Source organism: Corvus hawaiiensis, chromosome 2, assembly GCF_020740725.1.
Source record: "Corvus hawaiiensis isolate bCorHaw1 chromosome 2, bCorHaw1.pri.cur, whole genome shotgun sequence".
Classification (NCBI taxonomy): domain Eukaryota; kingdom Metazoa; phylum Chordata; class Aves; order Passeriformes; family Corvidae; genus Corvus; species Corvus hawaiiensis.
Genome location: NC_063214.1, coordinates 108,766,024 through 108,793,522, shown reverse-complemented (window position 1 = coordinate 108,793,522; position 27,499 = coordinate 108,766,024). Strand labels below are relative to the sequence as shown.

Sequence of the window (27,499 nt, the reverse complement as noted above, 5' to 3'; positions counted from 1 at the left end):
TTCCTTATTCTATTGTCTACTACACTAAATTGTAATAAAAAACTAAACTCCATGGATCTTAACATCCATTGTCATTTTGAATCCCAGATATGAAATAGCTGGGGGATGTTTTGTTGTTAAAAAAAAACCACTTTGGGAAAGAGTTCAACTGTGCATAATGTAAAGGTGTACAAACTCATTCCAATTTAACTGGTGAGATTTGTTTAACTCCTGTTAAAGAGATTTTTTTTTCCAAAAGACAGGATGGAAAGGAAGGAAAATATCAAGTATTGCCATTTTTATTCTTGAGCATATCACAAACGGTCTGGGAAGCAGAAAAGAAATGTTGTCCCAGTGACAGAAAACACAAGGTAGAAAGAATCCCAGATTGGAAACATTGGTGCCATTTACTCCACACATGGCAGCAATTGGAAAATGAGTTTCAGAGAGCCAGAGGGTGAGCAATGCTATACAGAACTCAAACCCAGTTCAGCCTCTTCTCTATTGCTGAGATTTCCTGGGACTCTGTGCATCAACAAGGCAAGGAGGAAGAAGAAGTGTGAGGAAAACAGTTTATATATATAACTAAATTCTAAGTATAGCAGTCAAGAGAATATTTTACATAACCTATTGTTTAAAAGAAAAACCATTTGATCCCACAACCAAAATGAAAAAAACCCAAACCCAACCCCCCAAACCAAACCCCAAACCCCTGACAAACAAAAGGCCAAACTAGCACATTTCAGGACTCATGGGGTTGAGGAAAGGGAGACTTTGTACAGTACATAAGGGGATGTTTTTCACATTTTATCCTGTTTTATACTACAAACAGTGGTAGCATTGAAAATAAGAGTCTTGGGTTTATTTGGAAAAAGACACTAAGTGAAAGAGGATACTGCTGCCTCATAGGTATCACTCCTGCAGCTTCAGGAGATCCTGTCACCTTATGGCTGTTGTTCATACAGCTTAATCACTAAGAATTCAGAAAGTTTGGTTTCAAAGGTCAGGCTTTGGCAAAAGAAACTTCCCTTTTTGTGAAACAAGGTGGCTGTGAAATAAAGGAGGGTTACTGGAGTTAAGGTAAGGGCATTGTCTAGCAGGTGTCTATACCCAGCTCTTCCTCACACCCAGCTGAGTCCGGCTGGGACACGTCCTCTGTGTCTGTGGAAGAACTGTGCTACCCTCAACACATGGTGGGACAGGACTTGTGTTATGTACATAAAATTCAACTAAATTTTGCACTAGAAGACTATTTCTGAAAAAACCCTGCAAGTAAGACACACTTTCATAAAGACTGTTCAGTAATATTGCTAAGGTTTGATTATATAAATTATCAAACACTGGTCATTTTTCACTGTCCCAGTTTGGATTAGTCACTGTGCATGAACATCCTTTCATTAACCTCTTGTGGTAAGTTGTAGCATATACTGTCCTATTTATCTTAATGTGAATATAATTATCAGGCATTAGGGGGGCTTTTCTAAATAGATTTTCAATATCACTTACTGATAGTAACTAAGCATTTAGAAAATCTGCTTTTTAGTTGTAAAATTATTTTTCCTTATCCTTACAAACCCCACATTTTCCTTTCTGTATCAATAACATTAGCAAAATTATTTATGTAAAAAATCTCCAGCATATGGTTTTCTTTCTAGGTAAGGGTTTTAAAATTTGTTTTAAAGGAGAACAAATACAAATAACAAAGAACGAATAACGTGCTTTCGGATGGATACTTATCGACACTACAACTTATGAAACTCATGAGACTTGCAAACATTTTGAAAAGTAAACCAACTGCCATTCACATACAAAAATGAATGTGACCCTGTGAATACAGTGAAGTGAACTTACTGCATTTATCAACCAAATTATGTTTGCATTATGAAAAGAATTTTATGGCAAATGACTTCCCCAGAGTGGTTACAGACACAAAACTGCCTGTTGCAAATCCCTGCCTATTCCTTCAGTTGATGTGGTCATGTGGGATGTGAGGAATCTTACGTCTGAGCAAACCTGCAGCAGTAGGAGGTACTTTACCCACCTAAAGTGGCGGAGACAGAATGCACCTAGGCTGGGACCACCCCACCAAGCAGGAGCAAAAGGATGCTCTGCACATCTTTACAGGCCAAGTGTCAAAAGCCAATAAAAATGTAAGCAAAGGGGAAGAGAAAGTTCTCTGGAGAAATGTTTGAGAGTCACAATCAATAAGGTCTCAAAACGGCTCTCACACAAGAAGTCCTATTTAAGGAAAGGAGCACAGAAGGTGATACAGGTCTTTCTCTTTGAGACTGATTTATAAATAAATTTTTAAGGCACAGCAGCAGTCACTAATGAGAAGGTAGAAAGTTAGGGTTTTCCCTTTGATGTGTTTTTTTAAATAAAAAGCACAAGATTTTACCACTGCCACTTAAGAGTAAAAAACCCCACTTTCTTATGAATCTTCACATTATATATTTTGCCTAAACAGACTACAAGATACCTGGTTATTAAATGGTATGTTTATGATAAATGTTCTTTTCAAAAAAGGGTTAGGTTGAATAACAGCAGGTTAATAAACTTACTTTTTAAATACATACTGAAACTTTAGAAATAGAAATTTCAGACTTCCCTTCCATAGTGACAATCAGTAAACCTGTACCTGCCTTTTGAAGATCTACCCTTTCCTTAGTTTGTATCCTATTTTGTGTACATATTTCTACATCTGTCTGCATACTCAAGAGAGAAGAACTTTGACTGGAAGTCCTTACCTACTATCTAGTCCAATAATGAAGCATATCCAGTTATGCATATTCCCCTAAAGGTAAATACTTTGCATGAGTGATCAGGCTCTGAACAAGAATGAATGTGAAGAACAACGGGGAAGAGAAAACCTTCCCCATGTGCCACAAACTGCTACCTGGCTGCTTCTCTTAGAAGTCCATTGGCAGATACGTGGTCCTCCTTACTAGGGAAATGGCTTTGACACAGAGTCCTGGGGAGGACTGCTGGCAGATCTGCCAACTGTCTATTGCTCAATGGTGGGAAGTTCCCACCATCTCCAGGTCTCAGACAGATGCAGAGATGAAAAGGAGCTGGTAGAGAGCCATGGCCTCTGCACATTATCCTGTAGGAAGCCAGTTAGGTATGGAAGCAACAGCAGGAGTCACTCAGTACTCCTCTGGAGACTGCAGAAAAGGGCACTAAATCAAACAATGATAATACAGGAGTATGCTATCTGCAAGTTTCAGCTCTTCCAACATCACCATAAATGCTTTAGTGTCCTCCATGTCCTCACTGAGGAACACCAAGAGCACAAATGTTCTATGGGAAAGCACCATGGTGCGGAACAGGGACAGCAGGACAGATGGTGGTGACAGCCCACGTCCAACCTCCAGTGCCTGCTCCTCTGCAAGGGCTGCACTCAGTCCCATGAGAACAAGGCAGTGGAAATTACAGGGCTCTGATCAGCAGGCATTTTTCCTCCCACTTACCACAGGCTTTCTAAATTGCAAATGTAACCCATCTCTCCTATGCACTTCATGTACTATAGCTATTGCTAAATAACCCTCTATCTACCCAGTACTAAAGAACTAAATAAACTAAAATCTAGCACATTAAATTGCTAAATTACTAACTCTTACTGTATTATTACAGTGCATTATATTATATTATTCCTAATTCTGCCCCTATTTTATCCCTCCATATTAGATATATCTCATGGTTATTCTTATGCTGTTAAGATACCTAATACCTGCAAAACTCTCTCCTTCAGCTCTTTACCAGGGTCTTACTGGAGTGACAGTTCACAGCTCCAAGATGGAACAGTTGTGTCAGAAAATAAGGTTATTTTTCCAGGGTAGTTGATTTTGTAACCACTGCAAAGTAATACAAAGAGCTGCTTCCAGACAAAGGTTGCCCTCTAATTTGGGACATAAACAGTGAGACACAGTTGAATAACCATGCTCAGGAAAAAGAAAAAAGAGAGCTGGCTGAACTTCTCATAGTTCTATACACATTCAAAAGGCACAGGATGTAATCACAACTTTACCATCCCACTGGGCAGTTTTTGAATTCTGATAATGATATCAAAATTCCTGGATATTGGCACTCTAATTGCTGGATTACACGGAGACTTAAGTTACATAAGCCTACGGGACAAGCCTCACCCAGGAGAAGTCTATGTTACATCCAAAAGACAAGCACATGAGGCATGCATCTAATGGTGAGATTCCTTTCAATACAATTGTTAGTACTATTGTAAGCTAAAACCAGCCAGGCTATGACTGTAACGGCATATAAAGCTCAATGTAATCTACCAAACCTCCTGCATGGTTTATTCTGAGAACGGCTTGAAAAGCCATGTCTTTGTTTCCTGACCATAAAGCAAAATTGTAGTTCCAGTCTGTCACCCCATGAAAGAGTTAATGTACAACACAAAAGTGGGAGCTGTGTTTCCCAACTAATGCTTTGGACATCAACCCTGAAAAAAAAGCAATGTACTAATTTTTTGCATTGTTATCAACACATCTTTTAATAATGAGTATTTAAGGAGAATTGGTCTTATTATTGTAACAAACTATTCTCTGTATTACTTTTTCAACTACTTTTTAAAGCTGTTATTTCTGGGAATTTTTTTACATTAACTTACTTTACAGCTTTAAAAGCAGACAGAAACGTATGGAATTAATTATAGCATGAAAAAGTTAAATGTACACAAACAAATTTTTAACTTCAACCAGTAGAAGCCCCTTTGGTTAGTAAAGGCTTTAGCAGCCGATCATCAAGTAACACAATTGCTTTTTCTGGTGGTGCTTTTCATACTGACAACAAAAATACCACTACACCGACAAAATCCCTGGTGTGGCTAAATAACACCCATCCATGTTCCCACTGCCAGGCTACATCCAAGGGCAGTGGATGGAGATGCTGCCCCTGACACAAATGCTGACAGCTAAAGCAACCTGCCATCCTGGCCTGGGATCCCTTCTCTAACTGGGTCAATAAAAGAGCCACAGATCATCTGAGCACTGCATATTAATATCATCATACCGTGTGGTTAAGGTAAAATGAATGCTGAGAAAAAACTGTTACCTTCTTTGTGCCCCATTTGGCTGAGACTTTTCAGCAGCTTTTGCTAAAACCTCCAACAGGAATGGTGTCAAAACCTGCCCAGCTGGGGAAAATTGGGGAGGCAGATTATTATTATTGTTGTTATTATTATATTAATATTGATTGTGTTGAGATATTCTAATTTAATTTGGAGCTCACTGGAGGGGCCCACACACAAAACATGGACTCTACTATTACTCTTCTGGCAAGGCCAACAAGTGAAATGTTGACACCACTCCTGGTTGGTTGTGCTGTGTTTAACAAAGGTATTCCCTTCTCTTCTCCTCGTTCTAGCACGCTGACCTGTCAATCCACTTGCCTTGACTGTTCCCAGACAAGTATTGTTGATCTGCTCCAACTCTATTTTTGATTCAATCAGGTCTCTTTCAGGGTCGAGGAGGACCATATTTAGCAACAAAAATGCTATCAGACCTCACATCAACAACCTGAAATATACTGCACAAAATTAGCGTATAAAAACCCTGCTTTTAGAAGCCTTGCTTTTAATTAGTTTGATTCCCATAAAAATATGACAGGAATCACCTTCCCTGTTCTAAACCAATGATTCAGCTGCTTTCTCGGGTATCTATGGCATCCTGAAAGCCCATCAGAGCAACAAAGAAATGAGCTCCTTGTCTTCCTGGAGTGAATTCCTTACCTATTTGGGAGTATAAAATGAAGAATTATTGATTCAATGTTTCACACCTGTTAGATACTTTCATCTGGTAAATTTAACTTATTTTCTATGAGAATAATTATCTCTATATAAAAAGCTTGCATTGAAAGGTTTTATGTAAGGTACTCTTCTGACAAGCAAAACATTCCTCTGTTGTTTGTTAAGAATTGCTTGCATATTTTTAACATGCAAGAGCTGTTTTCAGAGGGGATCCAATTTTTCCATAAAAATATATATCTTAAGCCGATCATATTCCAAACAATGCCATCACTGGTGTAATAAGAGAAATTCAGGGTTGCACAGGGATTTGATTAGACTAAAGATTCCTGTTACGGGAGTCAAATGCTGAAAACATCAGAAGCTCTTGACTGTTTTTAAACTTTAAAGATAGCAACAAACAGCAAATTTTAAATTATTTCAAATCCCTGAACATGCTGGACTGAATGAGATCTAGCATGGATAGTATCTCTTCAAGCCTGCTAAGACAGTACTTCTATATGCACTTTAGGAGGGGAAAAAACAGCAAACTAATCAAGGGAGTATTTTGTCATATCACCTTATGTGTTCAAGCTCCTGGCTAAATACTCCTTCAGAAAACCATAAGGCTGCCATTCATGCATGGATAGCAAAAGGCATTTGTCAGACTGGCCAGGAACCCAGACAAAGCTGAAGGATGCCATGCCAGGGTTTCACGGCCCAAGATGCCCAGCCATGCAGGAGTCCTTAGCCCTCCTTCCCAGCCTTTTCTGACCCACCAAAGGCCCTCTTGGTGAGAGGACACACTGCACCCAGTGGTTTTTAAGGAAAGATCCTGAGTTCTTGGTGAACTGGTGATAACCAGTAAGTAGTCACATTTACACTTCCATCAACTCCTACTCTTCCACTAATTCCTCCACCAGTTCAGAAGGTTTTTACCCTCAATGACCTTAGCACAAAAGTACAAAGACATCAGTGTGAAAATTGCTTCTCATTAGCCTCTTCCTTGCTAAATCATCCCCAGGCATCTCCAAAACACACAAACTGCCCTGTCACACACAGTTTGGTGCGGCGTAGCTGCCATACTTCCGTATGATGGCATTGTTTCACAGAAAAAAATAATCCTGCACTGAACATATTACAGCACCAATATGTGATTCAGGCCCTGGTTCTCTTCTCCTACATCTGACCCCTTCCCAGTGTGGAAGGGCAGAGCCAGGGAGAGACCTGCTGTCCTCTGGAGTGAGGGACCAGTGCACAGGGCCCACCAGGTACCTATTTCCCTGTTCCTACAGTAGCTCAAGCTCCTCTACTGGCACAAACCACCAGAGTTGTGTTGGAGATGGGCACTTCTCAAAGCCTTTTGAGTTGTTAAAAGAGGTGTTCTTTTTCAGGAGAATGAAAACAGGATCTCTGAAGCTTTCAACTGGAAATGAGAGTGCCATCATCTTAGAACGTGCACAACTACTTGCTCCTGCTATCTCAACCAGGTCTTTAGATCACAACCAGGGAAAAATATCTTTAGTTTACTCAAAGGTAACAATATCCAGGAAAAGAGAAGCCTTATTAAAATGAGGACAGCTCTTCCCCAAAGGACTGCTCCAGCTCTGGGAGCAGTTGGGCAGCAAGGGATCTGCTAGTGTGAGATGATGGCTGAGCAGGCAGGGGCAAGGAAAAGGAGATGGAGAAAGGCAGGCACTGTGTGGGAGGGAGCACCCATTGCAGCTCCACCACTGACACCTGACCCTGGATTTGCTGTAGCTATCTGCTGGGAGGTGGAGACACATTTCAGACATAACTAGTTTTACAAGAAACCTCTCAATCTGGGTAATGACGTGGAGGGCTCAGTCCGCTCCCCTGTAAGCCTCCAGTAGTGCTGGTCCTCAGAGCTGCTGAGCACTCAGCCCTTGGTCCTGCCAACAGCGACAGAAAGGGCATCAGGAGGCTTGAAGACAAAATCCCTTACTGTCACCACAACTGGTGACTGTTGTCTGCAAGGGAATCCAAATGGACCAAAACACCCTGAGATGCTGGGGGAAGGGGTTACCTGTAAAAACAGCCACCCTTTGAAAATGCTGGGTAAGAGTGCCCTTCCCTCAGGGGATGGTAAGCCAAAGGATGCTTGTAATGAGAGGTTTCTGGCCTCCAGACCAGTCACATGCATGGGCAAGGCTCCCCTGGGCAAGCTGTAGCATGACCCAGAGCTGTTACACAGGGGATATCTTCCCAGCAAATTGCTACTCACTCCTGCTTTGGTTTGTTTAAGTGCTTTTCACCAAAATATCACCACTAAACAAAGAAAAATATTAGCATCTCTACAGCCTGAAAAACACTATAATGTAGCTGAGCTCTGTTCTCATCCCATAACAGCAACCTCCCTCCTATGGATTTCTCAAGCTGCTTAGTTAGCTGTTGTCCTCTTCTATTTCCTTCAGAAGTTACATTGTCTTTTTTACTTTCCTCTCCTCTGCAGTCTTGTACATGAATAAGCATTACACTTCTCTTTTCATGCATCAAACCAAACCTTTTTCTTTTTTCCCTATCACAGAAACATCTCATACCGAACAGTTCCCTTTAGTTCTCTTCTTGGATTGCACTTACGAAAAATGTCAAATCAGCTTCTACAAAAACAGAGAACTAGGGAGGTTTGGCTTCTACATATGAATAAACACAGGAAGTAGCGTAGATAAAGCAGAAACACAATAAAATGAGACTCGGTTGTGACATCTCACCTCAAAAAGCAGTACTGAAAAAGGCAGAGGAGGGCTGATAGGTTTATTGTGATGCAAAAGGATTTTCCTGCAAGGAATGCATGGTCTAGGGCTAATCAAGACTTCTTCCCTATAAACAAGGGGGATGGAACAGAAACCTGTATAATTATGAGGACCTACATGCAGAGAAAAGGTTGATAATTGCCTCTTCAAGTAACAGAAACATCTGAGAGTTTGTGTGCTAGGTTTAAAACTAACCAGAAGGGATGCTTGTCTTTCTAGCCTGGAGTTAAAATGTGTAACTCCTTATTGCCACATGACAGAGCTCAAAGTACACCTGAGTTCAAAATCAATAAAACTATTTTGTGGAAGAATGATCCATCAAGGGTTACAAGCAAGACACCTTTAACTCTCCCTAGAAATACGTTTTTAGGCATGGTTCAAGGCAGGCTAACTGGGTTAGCTGGGATATGGGGCTCACCTCTCTTTAGTACAATCACTTGTGCTTGCAGGTGACTTTTTAAAACCCAAATAACTCTGAGTCTGAGATCTAATATAGAACTAGACAAATCAATGTTTTGGACAATTTTTGCTAAGCCCACATCTTCTGTGCAGAATGGAAAGGTTAGATTGCAAGATTAAATAGTAAAACTAACAGGCTCAGTGAATTTTTAATTTTGCAAGGATTTGGTTTTTTTCAGAAGAATGTAGACACCCCTGTTAAAGAAGTTGTGTATCTAGTGTCAGTAAGTGCATTAATTTTCCCATATAATGCCAGGACTTGCCATCAGCACAACTGGCTATTCCAAAGAGTTACAGAGTAACCAAAATGTTCAGTGTATATTATATGATATATCTATTCAACACTTCTGTGAAAAAGTAAGAATTTTCTCAATTTAAGTTTTCTATGAAAAAGTACATGAGAAGGTAGGATCAAGCAAGAATTTACCTGTTCTGGTTACATATCAACACAACAGCTGGTGATGAAAAAAATGTTGATGACCATGATTGATACACTTCTTTGTGAACTATAAAACAGCAAGAGCACAGTCAGCTTAAGCTGAAGGTGCTTAAAGCAACCCCTTAGCAGGTGTGTGCAGAAACCTTGGGGGGATTTCAGAACTGGAACTCCACAGTAACAAGTCTATGTGCAGAGAACAATCTTGCCTGCTCAGCCTGGAACTACCACAACCATTGTATTTGCCTTGGAAGGAGAGAACAGGTGTTAGTAAAATCCAGGAGGACCAGAGATGAAGATCTGGCTATATACTTTTGGTCATTAGTAACAGTGCTAAAGATGAGCAATACCAGTCTAGAGAAATGCAAAACATACGAGGACAAAATAAAGAAACAGCCTCATGAATTTGTCTTTTAAAATCCTACTCTATTTCCAAACAGTACAACTGAGTAAGTCATCGGAAGAGAAAGTCTCAGCATGGCCTCTGCTAGCACCTTCAGAAGACAAGAGCTAAGGGGCCACTATGAAAAGGTTTTATTTGCCAAAAATAACTGTCACCCCAACTAATTATGGACATTGATATTACAGGGTTTTCAACTTAATCACAAGGTTATGCCAGATTCTCCTCCTTGGAAGACAACTTGGGCTGAGCAATATTTCAGTGCACTGGCATGGTCAATGCACAGAACATGGCCCCAGCATAAAATCCATCCACTTGGCTCACCTGTGCAAAATGCTAAACTGCATAAATATTTGAAAGAAAGGCTAAAGCAACATACAGTAGGTTATGCTGTAAGACAAATGTGACACTGTAGAAACAAAATACTTTTGAAACAGTTTTTCTAACTGGGGAAAGATTTATACCAGCATCATCCTCATTTGTGGCACAGAGAATTAGAGCCTGATGGGATTTTCATTTCAAAAACCAATCACAACTTAATTAAACTCATTCCATAGCTTATCCTCACCATTACAGCTTTATGCCCTATTTCTAATCTTCTACCTTTTGCTTCCATCTCACCCCACTCAGTTTTGCAATCTCCTCCCAGCCACCCTGATGTTTCCAATTCCCACGTACTACAGATCAGACTGCACAAACTGTTTCTTTTCTTTTTCAAGAAAAGGGGTAAATTAAGCCTCCACCACCTTGGGGGTGTGCTTTCTTTGTTCACTGGGTTACTCTCAGCAACCTCCTACTCCTCATCATTCCAAGGCACGGTGACGCTCAGAAATGTACACGGTCTTCTGACAGCCTTGGCAACAAAGCCAAATCTATGTAGAATATAAAATCTCACCCCTCCACACCTGCCTTCCTCCAAGTAGAAACTACAGGTGTCACAGGTGCTGGCTGCTCAGGGCCATCCACCCATGCCCTCATCCTCCCATATTCAACCTCCACTAAATTTCAGGAATAATGAAATCCATAAAGACCCAAGTGCTATTTTCAAAACTGAAGAGTCTAATGTTTACTGCAAGTGACTTTTATACTCTCCTATAAATCCCATAATCTTGTTTAGCCACAACATACACAAGCTTAGGAAATAGGTCTTTTGGGATGGGACAGGCCAAGAAGAAGGTAGCTGACACAGTTCTGAGTTGTATTAACTGTAAAAGTCATTTCCAAACTGTGAGTCTTCAAGGCAATAATTTTTTAACTTTATGAACACAATGACACTTCCTTCCACCTTCTACCAATCGTTCAGAAGTAATTGTACCAAAAATTTCAGCCATTCTTTAAACAAGTATTCCCAGGAAAGCTAACACACATCTTTTTTCCCTCTCCTTTTACTATGGAGACATTTTACAGATATTTTACAGATTGTGCAAGACTTTCATAAAATGAATTTTCCTTAGAGTTTGCATAGATACAAGGATAACCTTTTTATTCTGTAAGATTCATGATAGCCACTATAAGGTGTCCTTATCTGCTGGCAAAATTCAAGGTTAAAACATAAAGTGAGCAGAGAACTTGGAAACTATTGATTTATTAATCCATAATGCACCAATGTCTAAAGTGCATTTGTGTTTGTTGGGTCTTTTTTTTTACATTTTATTTTTATTCCCCAGTGTCACCATTTCATAAACAATGTTCAATTTTCAATGTGTCGGTATAAAAAATTTATGTTATGGTTAAATTAGTCTAGTTGATTAATAAGTACTTATAGCCCTTGGAAGAATCACATGAAACTTTTGAGGATACATTAAGAAACAGGACATTAAATACCTAGATCATACAGTGACACTGTAGAAGGTAAGTAGAACATGTAAAAAAATTAATAATTTAGTCTTGTATAGTTTTAGTTTGGAGTGTAAAATTTAAATGGAATTTTGCCCAGGCTCTTCACATAGTCAGAAATAAAGAAATAAAAATACTCTCTTCTGTCTTCTAAAGAGACAGAAGCAAGCAACTCCCGTTGTCTTTAAAGCCATTACAATAAAGATAAAAATACAAATGTTTTGCTGTAAAATTATGTACATGTACTTAGCTTAATTAAAAAAAAAAAAGGCAAATGTCTTGAAAATAACTTTTTTTTTTAATTAAAAGTTTAAAATAAATGGCAGGACACATTCTTGCAGGGAGGAAAGAAACAGGAACTCTTGCAATAATCAGCTTCAAGCTTTTTTAGATTTAGTATGATTTTTATATTGGATTTCAAGTGTGCACATTGCTACAGCAAAAAAATCTCACTTCAATGCCAATTGTAGAAGCTATTGAAATATTTCTATGTGAATTCTAAACCAGATTTTGCTATTTTTACTACAGGAAGATACTCTCTAATTCCCCATGTCTCATATTCACCATCTCTCAAGTATTCCATGAAGACCACTCTGCACATGTAGGAAACCCCACTGACAGGGGATTCTGGCATCGCCAAGCCTCTGGGTGCTGTGCCAGGAACCGTTCCTGGAGCCTCCCCAAGCCATCCCTACTCACTCAAAATCTGAGCTCCTTTAAGCTGGAACTAAAAGCACAAGGATCCCCAGTTAGGTTTTCTTACTCTCATCAGTGGTGCTGGGTAAAATGATGAGGGTAAACTTCCTGCCCTTGCCACTGCCTGATCTCTGTCCATCCCTGAATTTACATCCAGGAGAAATCTCCTAAGTGAGGCTTCCTTAGTTTTGCTTCCTCCTTGAGACCTGTAAATCATCTCACGATAAAATGAACATTTCAAAAACTGGCTGAAATGTGGTTTAAATTGAAGTTTTTTGGCAGCCTCCCTCCCCACTCTCTGATGGTGATAACAACGCAAATACTTTTAAACAAATCAGCAGTGATATTCTATATTCCAAAAGCCTGAAGTTTACCCCTCTGGAATTCAGAAGAGAAGAAATAGCTGGTATTATTTTGTGCCAGCAGTACTCAAAATGTGGAGCCAGAAAGCAAAAATCCTACTTAAAATGCAGCCATTTTCTTAATGTAAATACAGTAAGATCCTACAGAGAACTTGTTTCATGCTTTGTTCATAAAATCATGCTATTTCATAGCACCACACTAGTAAAAAGATGCTGGACTGCTGACCATCGTCAACAGATTCCAAAATCCACAAATTTGGGGCACAAAAGGAGACAAAAAATACTCATCTTCTTGGTTTTAAACCATGCTTTTTTTAAAAAAAGCTAGAAACCTATTTTATTAATAATGAATGAGAACTGCAAAATTACCGGATTACAGGGCACTTTTTTTTGTTTGTTAATACTGTATTATCTAATTTGTTTCAAGAGAACTGGAAATTCTTAATGTTAAAAAACAACAGAAGATCTTACAAATAAAACACACATGGCTACTATAAACTCTGAGCATTAATGAGCCTTCTGCTCCCCACCTGTCTCCAGGTAACATCTTCCTTGGCTATTTAGATGCAGAAGGTCTGGGACACAGGGAACAATCTTTTCCTTCTAGAAGTTCAGCTCTCAGAAGTGAGCAATATTAGCCACCTTCCCTATGCAAGGTGTCCTCTGACAGCAAAAGCCAAGCCCAGATGGAGGAGACACCAGAGGCTCACTGTTAAAGGGAGGGCTGCACTGTGGGGTTCCCCTGAGGCTGCTCTGCATCCAGAAACAGTCCCAGATGGTACCAATAGCCTGAACAGTGCAAAAGAATAAAATTATTAAAATCCACTGGCACCAAAGTGTGAGGAAACATCTCCTAGACTGCTGGAAGACAGTCTCAGAAGCTAGAATGATATGGAGGGATGAAATCCCTTGCCAAATTTTATAATTTTATATAATGATATGGTAAATGCTGTGCTAACATACATAGAACCTGGCAAACACCAGGTTAGTCTGCAAGGCTTTTTTTTTTTTTACCTAGTTAGGCTGTTAGTTTTACAAAATGTCATATTTATTTGTTGGCTGGTTTTAGCCCAATTAATTTGACATTTTAATTCAGCTGAGGCTTTTATTAACATGAGCTACTTAATGTGGATAGGTAAGAGGCCCAGAAAAAATCGTAACAACTACAATTAGAAAAACAACCATTAAGCAGAAAAGCATCTGGGATACTGTACAGCCCAAAGTGAAATACGAAGTACAGTATGGTTGCCAAACAGATGCTTATCACAGTTAGAGCATAGAACAGCCAGGGCAGAGCAACCTTCCTGGTTTCAACCAGATGTGCTGCACCCAGTTTGGACACTGCCATGGCAGAAGAGATGGGAGTCAGCCTGGAAAAGCCAGGGAAGCTCAGCAAGAGGCATCAGAGGCCTAGCAAACACTGTCTGTAGGAAAAACTAAACCAACCTTCACAACAACCTTTCAGCTCAAAAGAAGGGCTACTATAATGGAGCAGTCTGTTTTCTGTGCCATAAGGAAATGGAAATGCTGGGCTTAAATTGCAGAGGGAACAATTCAATATCCATTAGCAGAAAAAAAAAAAAAATTATTCCTTCCCAAAACAGCAAAGAGGAAAAGCACTGTCTGGAGGGAATGAAGAATGCCCACCATTGGGGTGTTTAAGATTTGGAAGGTATGGCAGCTCCAGATTTAGATGGCTAATGGATAATCTTCCAAATTACTTCCAGTTCCCTGGTTCTGAGACATGCACACCACAGTTACATCTTCACCAGGGTCCTTGCAGGGACCAAGATTTTAACCTATACACACTGCCCTCCTGCACTGGAAAGGTTTAGGAAACCAGTAAGGACATTATGATGCCAAAAGATAATAATCTAGTGCCATTTTAGCTGTCTAGGGGTATCCAAGGAAGTTGCATAGGGCTGGCAGGTTAGACACTTCACCTCCACAAAATCTGTGACCCTCCGCAGCAGTAGCTAGTGTCTGCAATGAAAGTCAGTCAGAAAGCCAGGCTAGCATGCTAGGACAACTCACAAAAAATTGTCCTACAACATTGATTGCACAGGCCTCCATGAAAATATTCATCTTAAATGCAAAAATTCTGAGGACTTCTTTTTTAAAAAATAGATCAAACTAAACTGCTTTGTAGCAAATGTGGCTTTTCTGAGTCTTCTGTGCAGCTAAACAAAAAATCGGTAGGATGCCTACTGTTTGCACTGAAGTCCTTAATATCCCATCCTGTTTCCCATGATGAACGTTAATTAAACAGGAATGCATGTTTACATGGTGACCCTCCAGACATTCAGCATAGTTGTAGTTTAATAAAACTATATCCCTCGCATGTCCTTCCATGCACTACTGACTCAAGTTCATCCTTGTTTTAATGGCTGCCTTGAAAGAACATGAGAGCCACACACAACAGATGGTACCACCTGGAGATGTAATGAATACATTCTGAAAAGATTTTAGTTCTCCTCTGTTCTCCTAGTCCTACTGGTACTGTGCCATCATCTTCTGATTTAATTACCATTGATTATAGAAAGGATTTAATCTTTTTTTTTAGCTTTGAAAATTTAAAATTATACATTTCAAAAGAACATTCTCATGTACATGACACGTAGCTAACTTTTTTATTGTAGATTTCTGTTTCCTTTGGATTTGGAAACCTTCAGATCAGGTCAAATCCCCACCATATCTCAAAGAGGAACTATCCCAGTTCTGCAAAAATCCCAGTGAGAAAGGGCTTTGTCATGGAAAAATTCCAATTAAATTGCAGTAGTCAAATCTAAGAGTGTCTTTAAAACAATTTTCAGTGAGTTTCAGTGAGAAGGTTTATATAAACGATTTAAAAAATGCCTGTTTTTCATGTTTGAAATCAAAATGAATGTGAGTTTCCATTTTAGGACAGGAAAACCCTCTTTTCAATGGAAAATTATGTGTTAATTAAAAAAACCCAACAAGTTGGGTTTTCCTTTTCATCCATAAAGTAGTATCAAAAAAGCTACATATCCTCATTTAGGAAATTTGACTATCACTTCAGAATTGAAAGCACATTTGGAATGGAGGAAGTGGAAACAGCAAGCACAAAAAAAGGCTTTTTTATACTGAATCTTTTCAGGCCAACAAACTGGGAAGAAACAGCATATCCTTCAGTGGGGTAAACAGAGAGCCCTAGAGGACTTGGACTGTCTTCCCTCTATTGCTTGTGAAGTGCTCTAGCACTTATGAGTGGCCTTTTCCCAAGGAGAGCATCTCTGCAGCCAGACTCAGACAGGGCAGCAGCAGAGACAGAGCTTGCTGACACCAAGTGGAAAAATTATACATAAACCAGACTGGTTACACAACACCTGGCGAGAGAATTAATGCAGAACATAAAATGCCCCACCAGAAATACACCGTCACATGTACAGATTCCCTGTTTCACCACCCAACCCGAAGGGGTCTCTGGTAGGGAGTAGCCCAGCTCCATTGAAAGTTCCCAACTTAGTAACTGAATTGAGGAAACTTAGCAAGAAAAGCAATTTAGAAGAATGGCCATGTATGAAATTCTCTTGTGCATTACTTTTGCTTATAAAAAGACAATTTAATCCACGTATTTCAGGCAAAAGCAGATGACCTTTGTTGGCAATGAAACCCAAAGCTATTAAAACCAAAAGAAAAGTAGGAATTCATCTCTCCTTTGCATTTTTAGCAGCATGGGCAATGGAAATCAAATAAAATTTTAAATGTGGCAACAATATATTTATGGGCAAAATGCATCTATATGTATAAACACGAACAAGCATAAAATTAAACTATCCTTATTTTTGTTGACAGCCCATATTGCTTCCTGAATTGCTACTCAGTAAATGATTCAATATTTGGCTTTCAAACACTGCAGGCAATTTTTTCCCCTTGAACTGAATTTTTAAATCAGGATGTGGAAGTTTTATATCCCATAATTTTTATTTAGAATACAAACTCACTTCTGCAGTGGAGTTGCTTTTGCATATGAGAACTGAAAAAGCTTTATTTAATAAATTTTAAATTTTAATTAAAGAACATGCTCAGAAATAAACATATCTACTCCCAGTACTTGTTTATCTACGATAGTCATACTTTTGAACATAATTAGGCAGCATTTTTAGGTAAAATCAATCTGAGTTAACAGTAAAAACAGCGCCTTGGAGGCAATGGGACAAGTAGACAAGGCATAAAATGCTGATGGTCTTCAGCCCATAGGAGTGCAAATGCCCAGTCAGGTGACACAGGAAGGCTCAAACGGGAATTAGGAACGAAAAATAAGATCCCCAAAAGCAATGCTCAGAAAAAGCAGACATGTCAGTAACCTACTCCAGTGTCTGAGCATGCACGGGCTGTGTCGCTCAGAAGGGTGTCAGGCAAAAACCACCCCCCCCAACCTGCTCTTGGTTGTACAGAACTGATAGTGGATGCAGTAAGTTAGAATAACACCCTCCTTGATGTGCCAGAAGGTGCTGCACTTTGTGCCATTCACCAGCTTCATATGGAATACTTCTAATGTGAAACATAACCTCAATTTCTCATAGCTCTGCTTATTCAAGGCACCCCTGGCCATTAATTCCAGAGGGGAAGATACAGTATCTTAATGGTTCTCCCTTGCCTCTCAGTGAGGATAAAACTAGGTGGTCAGAGGACAGGACATCACTAATGATGTCCTCTCTAAAATGGAAAGAGGCTGTCAGAAAAGCAAACTGCCCTACTAATTTCAGCCACATATCCTCATCAACTCCAGAGCACACAATCCAGGCTTTATGCATTATTCATCCTGACTCCCAAATTTCACTGTTGCCTAAAACCTGCCAAAGTGAAGACATGCTACCTAAAATGCAGAGAAGCAAAACCTAAAAGTGTACACAGGCTACCACTTCATAACATAGTGTTTAATTAGCCAACACTGATGCTTCTGAGACACACCATTTGGACTGTGCATTACAGCCCTCTCATTAAAAAGAGGGAAGCCTCCCTAGACCTGTATTTTGGAATTTGAAATACCTGACCTTATTTGGAGTATATCTTTTACTAGCACTAACTCCTTCTTGAAGGCAAATGCCACCTAGGATGTCCCATGGATACACCTTCTTGGGCACAGTGCATGATGCTTGTTGCTAGTCATGGGAGTCCTTAAACTCCTCTGTCTCAGTTTTGAGAAACTGTTCTCAGTTTCTCTTATTCTCTTGCTGATTTGTAGTTTACTGGGGAAAAAAGGGAAGGAAACCTCTCAGGCTTGGTAACTCAGCACAGTCATTTGATATCTCTTTCAGTGATCAGCCCTCCCTGACATCAAGGTGAGCTTTCCTGAAACCCTTCACAGGGACTGGACAACTCTCTGAGCTGCAAAATGCCAACATTAGCTTCTGTTCTGGCTTTTGACAAGTGTTTTCAGTGGTTTAAGGTTAAAAGCCAAGTTTCAGAGACCAGAGCATGAGGCTGTTGTGTTCCTCTGAGGCAGCATTCACAAGACTATGGGACTAAGCACGGGATGCCAGGAGATGTTGCAAACCTGAACAAGAGCTTGTGGTGATGGACCAAAATGCCAGGGAATACGTGTGAGTGTGCCCAGCCTTCAGAAGCACTGTGAAATCTTTTAAAGGTGACAGAAGTCACATGAGGAAGACTGTTGCATCTTGTAAACACTCTGGAGGGTGAAATCAATGCAGCGAACAAGTGACTCCCAGCCTTTAATTGCCCCAGAATGGCAGCCATTGATTTATTAAAATTCATATAAGACGTTGTTCCAGTTGTCCATCCTATATAGAAGACACTCCAAAATGATGATGGGGTAGCAACAAAAAAATCCTTAAACAAGTCAGGAAGAACTACAGTACTTAAGAGTGGAGAAAAAGGACCGAAAACTTGCAGAACAAAGAGGCAAGAAACAACACAGAAGGAAATGGGGTTTAACAGTGGGAAGACAGTCTAAGTAATTTCCTCCTGCTGCAAATACCTTTTCAAACTCAAACATAGACATCAATGTCTGCTCGTGTTCCTGAATAAATTTTATGGAGCCAGCACAGTGGAAAGCTCCCTTGCACACTGTTGCAGGTCCCAGGTGAGAGTTCCCTGGAAAGTGTGCCAATATTGCCCCAGCCAATCCTGCAGTACATGGAGCCACCACAGAGCCCCTGTCCCAGCAGTCTTTGGGCAGATGAACAGCACCTGAGACTCCTACAGACACCGCTGTTCTCCAAAGACTTTTTCAGGGAGTATGCAAAAAAGGTGCAGGCTTTTCTGCAGCTAAATTGATGGGATCAACAGCCAGTTACACTCTGCAGAGAGCTAGTTATGTACTTCTTTTAGATGCTGAAACCCTAGTAATGCACAAACCAAAGAAGTCTTTGAAAATGAAGGAACCATCTCCAATGATAATTTCAAAAAACAAAGCAAAAAATGAAATAAGCTTTCCTGGGAAAAAAACCTGGAAGTAATCTCTCTAGAAGTGCTCTTTGCATGAAGATCTATCAAACACAGAGTGCAGACAGTGGTAGGGCCAGAAGGGAAGGAGATGATGGTGTCATGATACACTGTTGTCTCCTAATACCTCCCACTAGCAGAAAACAAACCTGCAAAGGCCAAATTTGTCCTTCACAACTGAATCGCAGAAATGCAAACACTGTGCCACAGCTTCCAACCTGCCCTCCGTGCACAGGCTGCCCCTGAACAGCACAGCAAGGGGCATGTTTGGTGCCACAGGTCTGAAAGTGGTTTGCCATTTGCATAGTCAGGAGCAAAACACATGGACAAGCTCAAATATCCCACAAGAGAATCCTCTTTGATTACAAAGCAAGAGACCATTACAAGATGGTGTCAATATGGAACATCTGAATGATTTACACAAAAGTCATTTGGGAAATACAACAATCCATTAAGGATTAGCAGTGCAATGTTATTGTGATATAACAAGACAAAAAAGCAACTGAACACACAACAAAGTTAGGTTCTGACAGATAAACATAGGAAAGGACAACCCATATTTTTAGTTTACCATATATATCTAGGCATTGTAGCAGAGTTGATACACAGAACTATTTGCAGGGTCAGTAAAGTCTTGCAATATCTATTTAAGACATAAAGTGGTGACTGACCAAGAGAAGATGTTTAATTGTTGCAAATCAGTATAGCTTTAGTACAAAGTCAACAGAACTATGTTAAATTATAGCAGGTGGGGACAGCGTCTGAGAAAAGTGTGGAGCTCCTAGTTTGTGGTGCAGTTATTTGAAAACAATTCTGCAAAAGAAGTTGGAAGAAACAGGATTGCATTTTACTATTTAATTTAAATTCATGTTGTTCTAAAAGTGAGAATGTAAAAACAGAAAGCTGAGAAAACAAACTTTTGGCAATGACATCTGACTTGTACAGCAACAACTGCAAAGGAGCTGCGTTCTTGTCCCGCAAAAAAAGCAATAGGAATGATAAAGCTTTAGAACACACACATGTACACACAAGAACACACACAATCATCCAAGAGCCCAGAACTATGTCAGGATCACAAACGTGTAAGGCAAATAAATATATTTAAAAGATTCTGATATCACATGAGGGAACATTCAAGGTGATGTTAAAACATTTCTGAAAGAGAGAGGATTTCCTTTCTCCAGCCAGTTGCAATGTTTCATTTTCCCAGAGCAATGCAAGTGAAGGGGGCAGTGAGATAGCACACACACAGTCACTCATCCTGTTAGTGACTTAGCAGATGTAAGGAAATCTCTCAACTCAGAAACTGGATTTTGCACTTAAGAACACCATTTGCCGGAAATCCTCCTGCCTTTTACTGGTAAGGGCACCGGAAAAAGCCAGCATTACAAACAGAACTCTGCAGTCATAGCAACAAGCAATTCAACACTTAAACTTTTCAACAGACAAGACAGTACTTCACTTCTGGTTTTGTAATTTCAAGGTCAATAACTCATCATGAGCACTTGACTTCTCTAGCTGGTCGTCAGTGTCTCAAAAATAATCTCCTGTTAAAGCTTCAACCAAGGAAACCTCCTCCCTCAAACAAAAAATAAAAGTATGTGTATACAGGGAGACCACTTCAAAAATTAAACCTTTTTTCTCCTTTTCTGGAAACTAGTATAGAAAGATGGAGAAAAGCCGAGGTTCTGGCCCAATAAATCAAGCACTAGCCTTTTACTAGTAATCAGCATGCTATAAAATGCTTCAACCAGGTACACAAAAACATTGAAATTGAGATTCAAAACACCTAAAAACTTAAGACCTTGCAATGGTATCTGTAAATAGTGCCCAAACAGCACAGTAAAGCCAGTGGAAAGTCTCTGACTATTTCCATTTTCAGTAAGGACTTTTAAAAAAAATACTTTTGTATTGCTATCAGTAAAAACCCATTTGAAAACCAAAACTGAAGGCTAAAAATAGGACAAAATGTTCTGCATGGTTGATGAAATTTAACCCTGTTAATTAGACAGCTTCATTTCACAGTCAGTAAGAGTCTAATATTACCTAATAAATGTATCAGTTTTTTGCAGAGTCATGCATGAACACAACTGAAATAGTGCCTTTTTAAACTTTTAATGCCATCAAATTTAATATCTGCAAAAGAAACCACTGCTTCCTCAAAGCAGCAGAAGAAAGTCAAGAATTGGAAATGTTTAGAAAGTAATGCCTAAAAGCATAAGGCCCATGGAAAACTGTGGGTCTCTCCCAAGCAGACTAAACAACATCCACATCAATTTTAATGCTCAACAAAGGTGCTAACTTTAGTGAATCAACTTAAGTAGGTAGCTAATTCATTAAAGCTTTCATTACCCTTTCCTATCTCTTAACCATTTTTATATTTCTTTACTGCAGTGAAAAAGCTGAATTTGAAGAAATAGATAGCAGAAAACCTTGGAGAGCTTCAAGGGTCATCCTGCCTTCTTTGCCACTTCAGGTAATTTAATTGCAGTGTAACCCCACAAATCACGAGTGCAGGCTTCACTGACTGACTCTACAACTTGGGTGTGGACTCAACTTTGCTAGCAGCACATGCTGAGAAGCTCCACAAACAACAGTGAAGGACAGAGCATGAAACAGACACAAAAATGTGTTTACATGTTCAGGAGGGACAGGGACCTTCTCTAATCCCTACTTATTTGGATTATGTTTGATAAGTAGCACTAATCTCTATGTAGTTTATGTGCCATGTCACTGAGAGTTACTCAACATTATAATTTTTTTTAAGCCTTGCTGGTCACATAGTTGTTCTCTATAATTTTTCTGTTTGTTTGAAATACTTTTTGAATTTCTTTCTTTATAAATCACAATGAGAGGAACTGAGGAAAATACCCTCTCTTTTTCAACTTCTTACAGATTTTGGGATGGCTTGTGACCTGCCTGGCTGGATACTACACAATCACAGCCTAACTCTGCACTCTAGGATTTACCAAGAGGTTTTTACAGCTCGGATGGGGCTGGCTGGAAATCTCACTAAGTATATCCTGAAACACTCCTGTCAGTGGGGGAGGATACTGTGCAAGTGTAAGCATGAAGAAGACATGGAAGCAAAATCCATTTAAACTAAGAATTACTAGTAGGAGGGGATTGGTGACCAGCCTACAGGGAAGTGTCTGGTGATCATGAGAGGTCATGCAGCACTCTGGTTATTAAGCCTTATACATAAGGCAGTCCAAAGAGGTGTGTGACAAGGGGGACCTGGTAAAACATGGGGGATGTTGAAAGACTATTGGATAGGAAAAAGGAAAAACAACCTCTACATTACACAAACAGGACACTTGAAAAGCCACAGAAATATCCCATACTTACTTTTATCTTCCTGGTTTTCTTCCGCTGCTTTGCCTTCCTCTTCCTCCTCCTCCTCAACCTCCTTCTGCTGTGCTTCTTCATGGTGGTCGGCAGCACCGACTGAAAGGCTCTGGCAGCAGTGGTTGAAGCCGCTATCCCGAGGCAGAGTGAAACTTCGTGGCTTTCCCCCATTCCCATTCAGCACTTGCATCCGCTCACCCTCCACGAGGGGGAAGGGGCCGTAGTGGTCTTGCAGGTGGCACTTCTGGGTGGGCAAGGTTGACTGCCGCCGGTGCTCGGGGGACACCACGGCCACCTCGGAGAACACGGAGTCCTCCAGCGGCAGCGTCTGCAGGTAGTGCAGTCCCGAGCTCGTGAGCGGCGTCTCAATGAGGTCCTGCCAGGAGCGCCGCTGGCTCGCGGTCTTGCGCACCGGGGACTCGGTGGTGCTCCCCGCCACCTCCGGGCGGAACTCCTCATGCGACGACTGCGACTGGGATGTCTCCGTGGAGGAGAGGCGGCTGTGCTTGGGCTCCACATAAGGGCTTGTGCAGCTCATCTGCAACGCCAACAATGAGCAATCTTCAGATCAATGCACACCGAGACCTACTGCCAGTAACAGCCTCTCACTTTTCATTGTCACCAATGGCACCTGGTTCATTAATGAAGGCGCAAATGTACCTAATTAACCTGCCCTGTTCCTAATTTTAATGCATACCCCTGTCTGTATATGTCACCCCTGTAGGTCAAATACTGATACTTATTCATAATAAGTATCTTTACTATGTCACTTAATCCATAAAATAAGCCAACAAAATGTGCAGAAAACTTTGCAAAATAGTGCAAAATACGGCACTATGGAAGACTTAGAAGAGACGTACCTGGTTCATTCAAAATCTTAAAAATGCTATCCAAATGCCTGTTGTTATCCTAACTTGCTTTTCTTTGGAATCATTCTTGCAGTGCTTCAGTACTGTCATTCAAAGATCTATAATTTTGTAAGATGAAGTATTGCCTTCAAATTAAACATCATGAATGCTCTCTTTCCCCTGAATTTCACGATTGTGCATTCCAAAAACCATATCCAAGTAGACGCATTAGTTAACACTGAGTATGCAGACATGAAAGTTAAAATTGCCAGTGGAGAGTAAGTTAGAGGTCTATAATATAGTTTTATATCAACAACTGCTTCAAGAAAAAGTAAAACCCTGAAATCTCCCTTTTTTCTAATTTGTATTTCCCTATAAGAGAAACCTATTTTTTCACAATAACAGAACACCCGCTATAGCGGTTTGCAATACAGGACAGAACATTTTTATGTTTGCATTTCTCTGGAAATTCAAGTGTAACTTGTTACTGTAAAGCTTCACAGCACAACTGCTGGAGCCTTAAAGAAGAGTCTGTGTTGTTCCTGAGGTAATAACATTTTCTCAGGAAGTTGATAAGGGGGTGGTGAGGAATTGCATGGATGAGTAGCTGTCCATCATGAATGAAGAACAAAAAAAATGAATTCCGTAACTTAATCTATTTCGTACAGCAAGTGGGATTATAAATCTCTGTTCTCTACAAACCAGTGGAAACAGCACTGATGGCCATTGAAGCCTGTGATGTGTGTTACTTAGCAAATGCCTGAAGTCAAGCACTGACTCAAAAAGCACAGTCGAGTGCCATCCTGGGTGCATGCATGTGCTCCTGGGCAGGTGAACAGGTAGAAAGAAGTGGCACTTTGGGTACACATTCCTAGGACAGCTGCAGGTGACTTACTGAAGGTGGCCGTGGGTAAGTGTCGTACGGGGGCGGGGGGCTGTCCTGCTTCGGTGTCGATGGAGTGTCAGCTTCCTCCTTGTCACTCTCACTCCAGTAATCTACAAGTTACATAAGGATCAGGTCAAAAACTGCCAACACATTTTGATGCATTTTTGTATCAGAGACTTGCTTCCACAAAAGCAACTGGAAATTCCTCCTTTGGTATTATTGGCAGTGAAACACCACAATGCCGATGCCATCAATGGTAGCTGCTGCAGTTTGGAATTGTCTTAATCTAAAGAAGGAAAATTCTAAACACTGTGGTGTATACTAGATCTACTGTCCCATAGAGATATTAAACCACAACCTGAAAATAAGACACAAATTTAACTCTTGTACACACCTTATAAATACAACAGACACATAGAATACTCTTAATACAAATATCAGACTTTTAAATATTTATACAGCCATAAAAATAATGATGATTGGACATGTATTGGCTGAAAAATACTGAAAATATTTTTTGAATGGAAAAGATTAAAAATATAGCTTTGCTAAAGTCTTGTTGACTGCAAATAACATCAACAAATATATTTAGCCAGCTGGCAAATCAAACAGGTAGGGGTTTTTGCACACATGAATAATCAGTGCTATTTTTCTACCCATTGTCTCCATTCTGTTCTACCAGTTACACAAGTTTTTCAATTCAATATCTAATAACAAACAGCTGTATTTAAGGTAAGACAGAAAAACTTTATATCGTATATGTGCTTCATAAAACTGCTGCTGCCCTGTTATCCATGCAAGAACATAAAAGTGATATGGTAAGGAAAAAATATGACAATGACATTTAAGAACAGAGTTCAAAAAGAAGGATGAGAAAGTACAAAAGACATAGATTTTGTAGGCTAAATTTAATGGGCTACATCATTTCATTTTTTCAGGAAATCAAGTCTTGGCCAAGCTTATTTCAAAGGGGAAAACAAATGGAAGAATATACCACATGGGAATTTATACTTATTCTGTTACAAATATTTTTTTAATCAGAACAGCATCTAACTACAAGGACACTGAACCTTAATATTCCTTACAAAAAAAACCTGTTTAACTACTGACTCAGTTCAAGACAGACAACTCTTAACATTTTTGCACACTGTAAGGCTTTTGCAAACATTTCTGTTGCCACTTTGTTTCTGACTGCATTACCTTCCAGTGTTGGGATAAATCATTGCACAAGAGGACACTATAGCTCAGACTACTCACAGATTAATCACAAGCAATTTTCACTTCACCTAGTAAGTGTTCAACGAAGTGCATGATTGACTACTCTCTCTTTGATAGATAAGGAGAAAAGGATTGATTGCTGCTTCATAAATGACCTAAACTAAAAATTTGAGTTGGCACAACATATAATTTTGACTTTAATGATTTTTTATTACAATTATTGTCTTGTATGATCAATGATCTACCATACTTAAAGAGTTAAAACATAAACTTACCTTTAAATGACACCATCTTGAAACAGGTGTCCCTATAGTTTTGTGGTCTTTTAGATTTTAGTAATGGTGGGGACAGCCTTATTTATCTACTTATTTTTTCCACGCAGTAGCAATTCTGTTTTTACTCCAAGCCTCTTGATTTACTTCCTGCGAGCTTATAGCTGAGAGATTCTCTTTAAACAGTATAATAAATAAGTTGCATAAATAAAGTTTTTATGACTACAAAATAATAAAAAAAAGTCCTCACAATTATGACTCTAGACATCTGAAAATAATTAATTTTTGGTGAATGAAAGGCTAAATCAGTGAAAACTCTTTTTCTAAATAAATCCTAGTTTTAAGAAAACTTGTTTCCAGAAACTTAAACCACTTGAAAATACTGGCATGTAGGCAATGTTTGCTCCTATTGCAGTAAAGTCTAATGGTGCAAAGTGTGGTGAAAGACCTGTCAGAACTGCATTGTTCAATGACATTTCTGCAGACTTGGAGCTCAACTGTCTATTCTGAAAGCAAAATTTAGCAGTCTCAGTGCAGGTTCCAGTTTTGGCTAAAAATACGAAGGTGTTCTTGCTGTCAAATCCCCATACAAGAAAACACTGTATGATGACGCTTTTACACACCTTATCTCAGTCAGGGAATTCTGTTGGCAACCCACAGCTCTTCTTGAAAACTTCTGCAGTAACAGGGGTCAATTTTCAGATAAAGTGTATGAAAATGGCCTCCCACCAATTTTTAAAAATGCTCTGCTTTTGGCAACTGGCTCATTAGAGTTTATCTAAAACATGTATGATGCTATGAAACACTTGCTGTATTTCTCTCTGTAGATCTTTTCCAATTCAGTGATGGACAAGCTCTATGCATCAGGCAAATCTTGAAAGTTTTCTCAATGACTAATAGACTGAATATATTATATATAAACTAACACTGACCTGCCATTTCCCAAATAAATATATTCTATTTATATAAACCAGGGGTTTTTTTCCTCTGATTTAGATGACTGGAAAGCATATAACTTCTCCATCCAAGGAAGTCCTTTGCTGTATTGCTAACATTCATTGTATTTCATATGAGAACTTGATGGTATTTTTATAAAACTGTTCTGTACAGAATGTAACATTTTATTCAGCAGTACACCCACAATTCAGTGATTCGTGCATCTCTGAAGCTCTTGAAATACATTTATGCACTTTAGATTCAGAACCATTCAACTCTTAATTGAGACAGATTTGACAACTCCTGTTGAATTGTTTCAGAGGTATTATAAAGCTTTGCTGCAAAGGGCTGAATTGCACAGAAATAAAAGACCTTTTGTCAAATCAAATATGCAGATGACAATTGGTACAGTCACTGAATATAGAAAATTCCAGCTTCACAGTTTCTATAACTGCAAAAAAAATTGACATGATAGAGAGGTTTTACTTTGCTAACTTGATGCCTCTGCTAATTAGGGACACTACTGAGCTGTGTAACAGCCCTTGTGCTGGGAGCCAAGGAAAATCACCAGTGGCATTAAAACAGTGTACGGCAGCGACGGGGGAATGCGATTCTACCTCCCACACTAAACACAACTAAGCAACACAAAGAGGCTATAATTCGACCTACCTGCATGGAACAAATCAACATGAGTGAATGGTGTTGGAGTGATAATAAAGAACTCTGTCAGTGCCTGGGATATAATTTGCATAGTCAGTGGGGTTTCACTGATTATCTTCAATAGGGAGACATTTTAATAATAAGCTATCTGAGGCCTGAATGCACATCATCGCATGTCTAGCTGGATCATCTGCTATTTTATTACTCAGTCATTTCT

General features: G+C 39.6%; 1 protein-coding gene across 9 annotated transcripts in view; it reads right to left on the bottom strand.

Moving 5' to 3' along the window:
- Positions 1–27,499, bottom strand: part of CNKSR2 (connector enhancer of kinase suppressor of Ras 2) — a 209,142-nt gene that overhangs the window by 18,035 nt on the left and 163,608 nt on the right. For all 9 annotated transcript variants that reach the window (XM_048287674.1, XM_048287690.1, XM_048287658.1 and 6 more), the window contains 2 exons: positions 24,206–24,306; positions 22,463–23,000 (listed from right to left, as the gene is read on the bottom strand). In XM_048287674.1, coding sequence (XP_048143631.1) covers positions 22,463–23,000; positions 24,206–24,306 — 639 coding nt within the window. The remainder of the gene's footprint in view (positions 1–22,462; positions 23,001–24,205; positions 24,307–27,499) is intronic.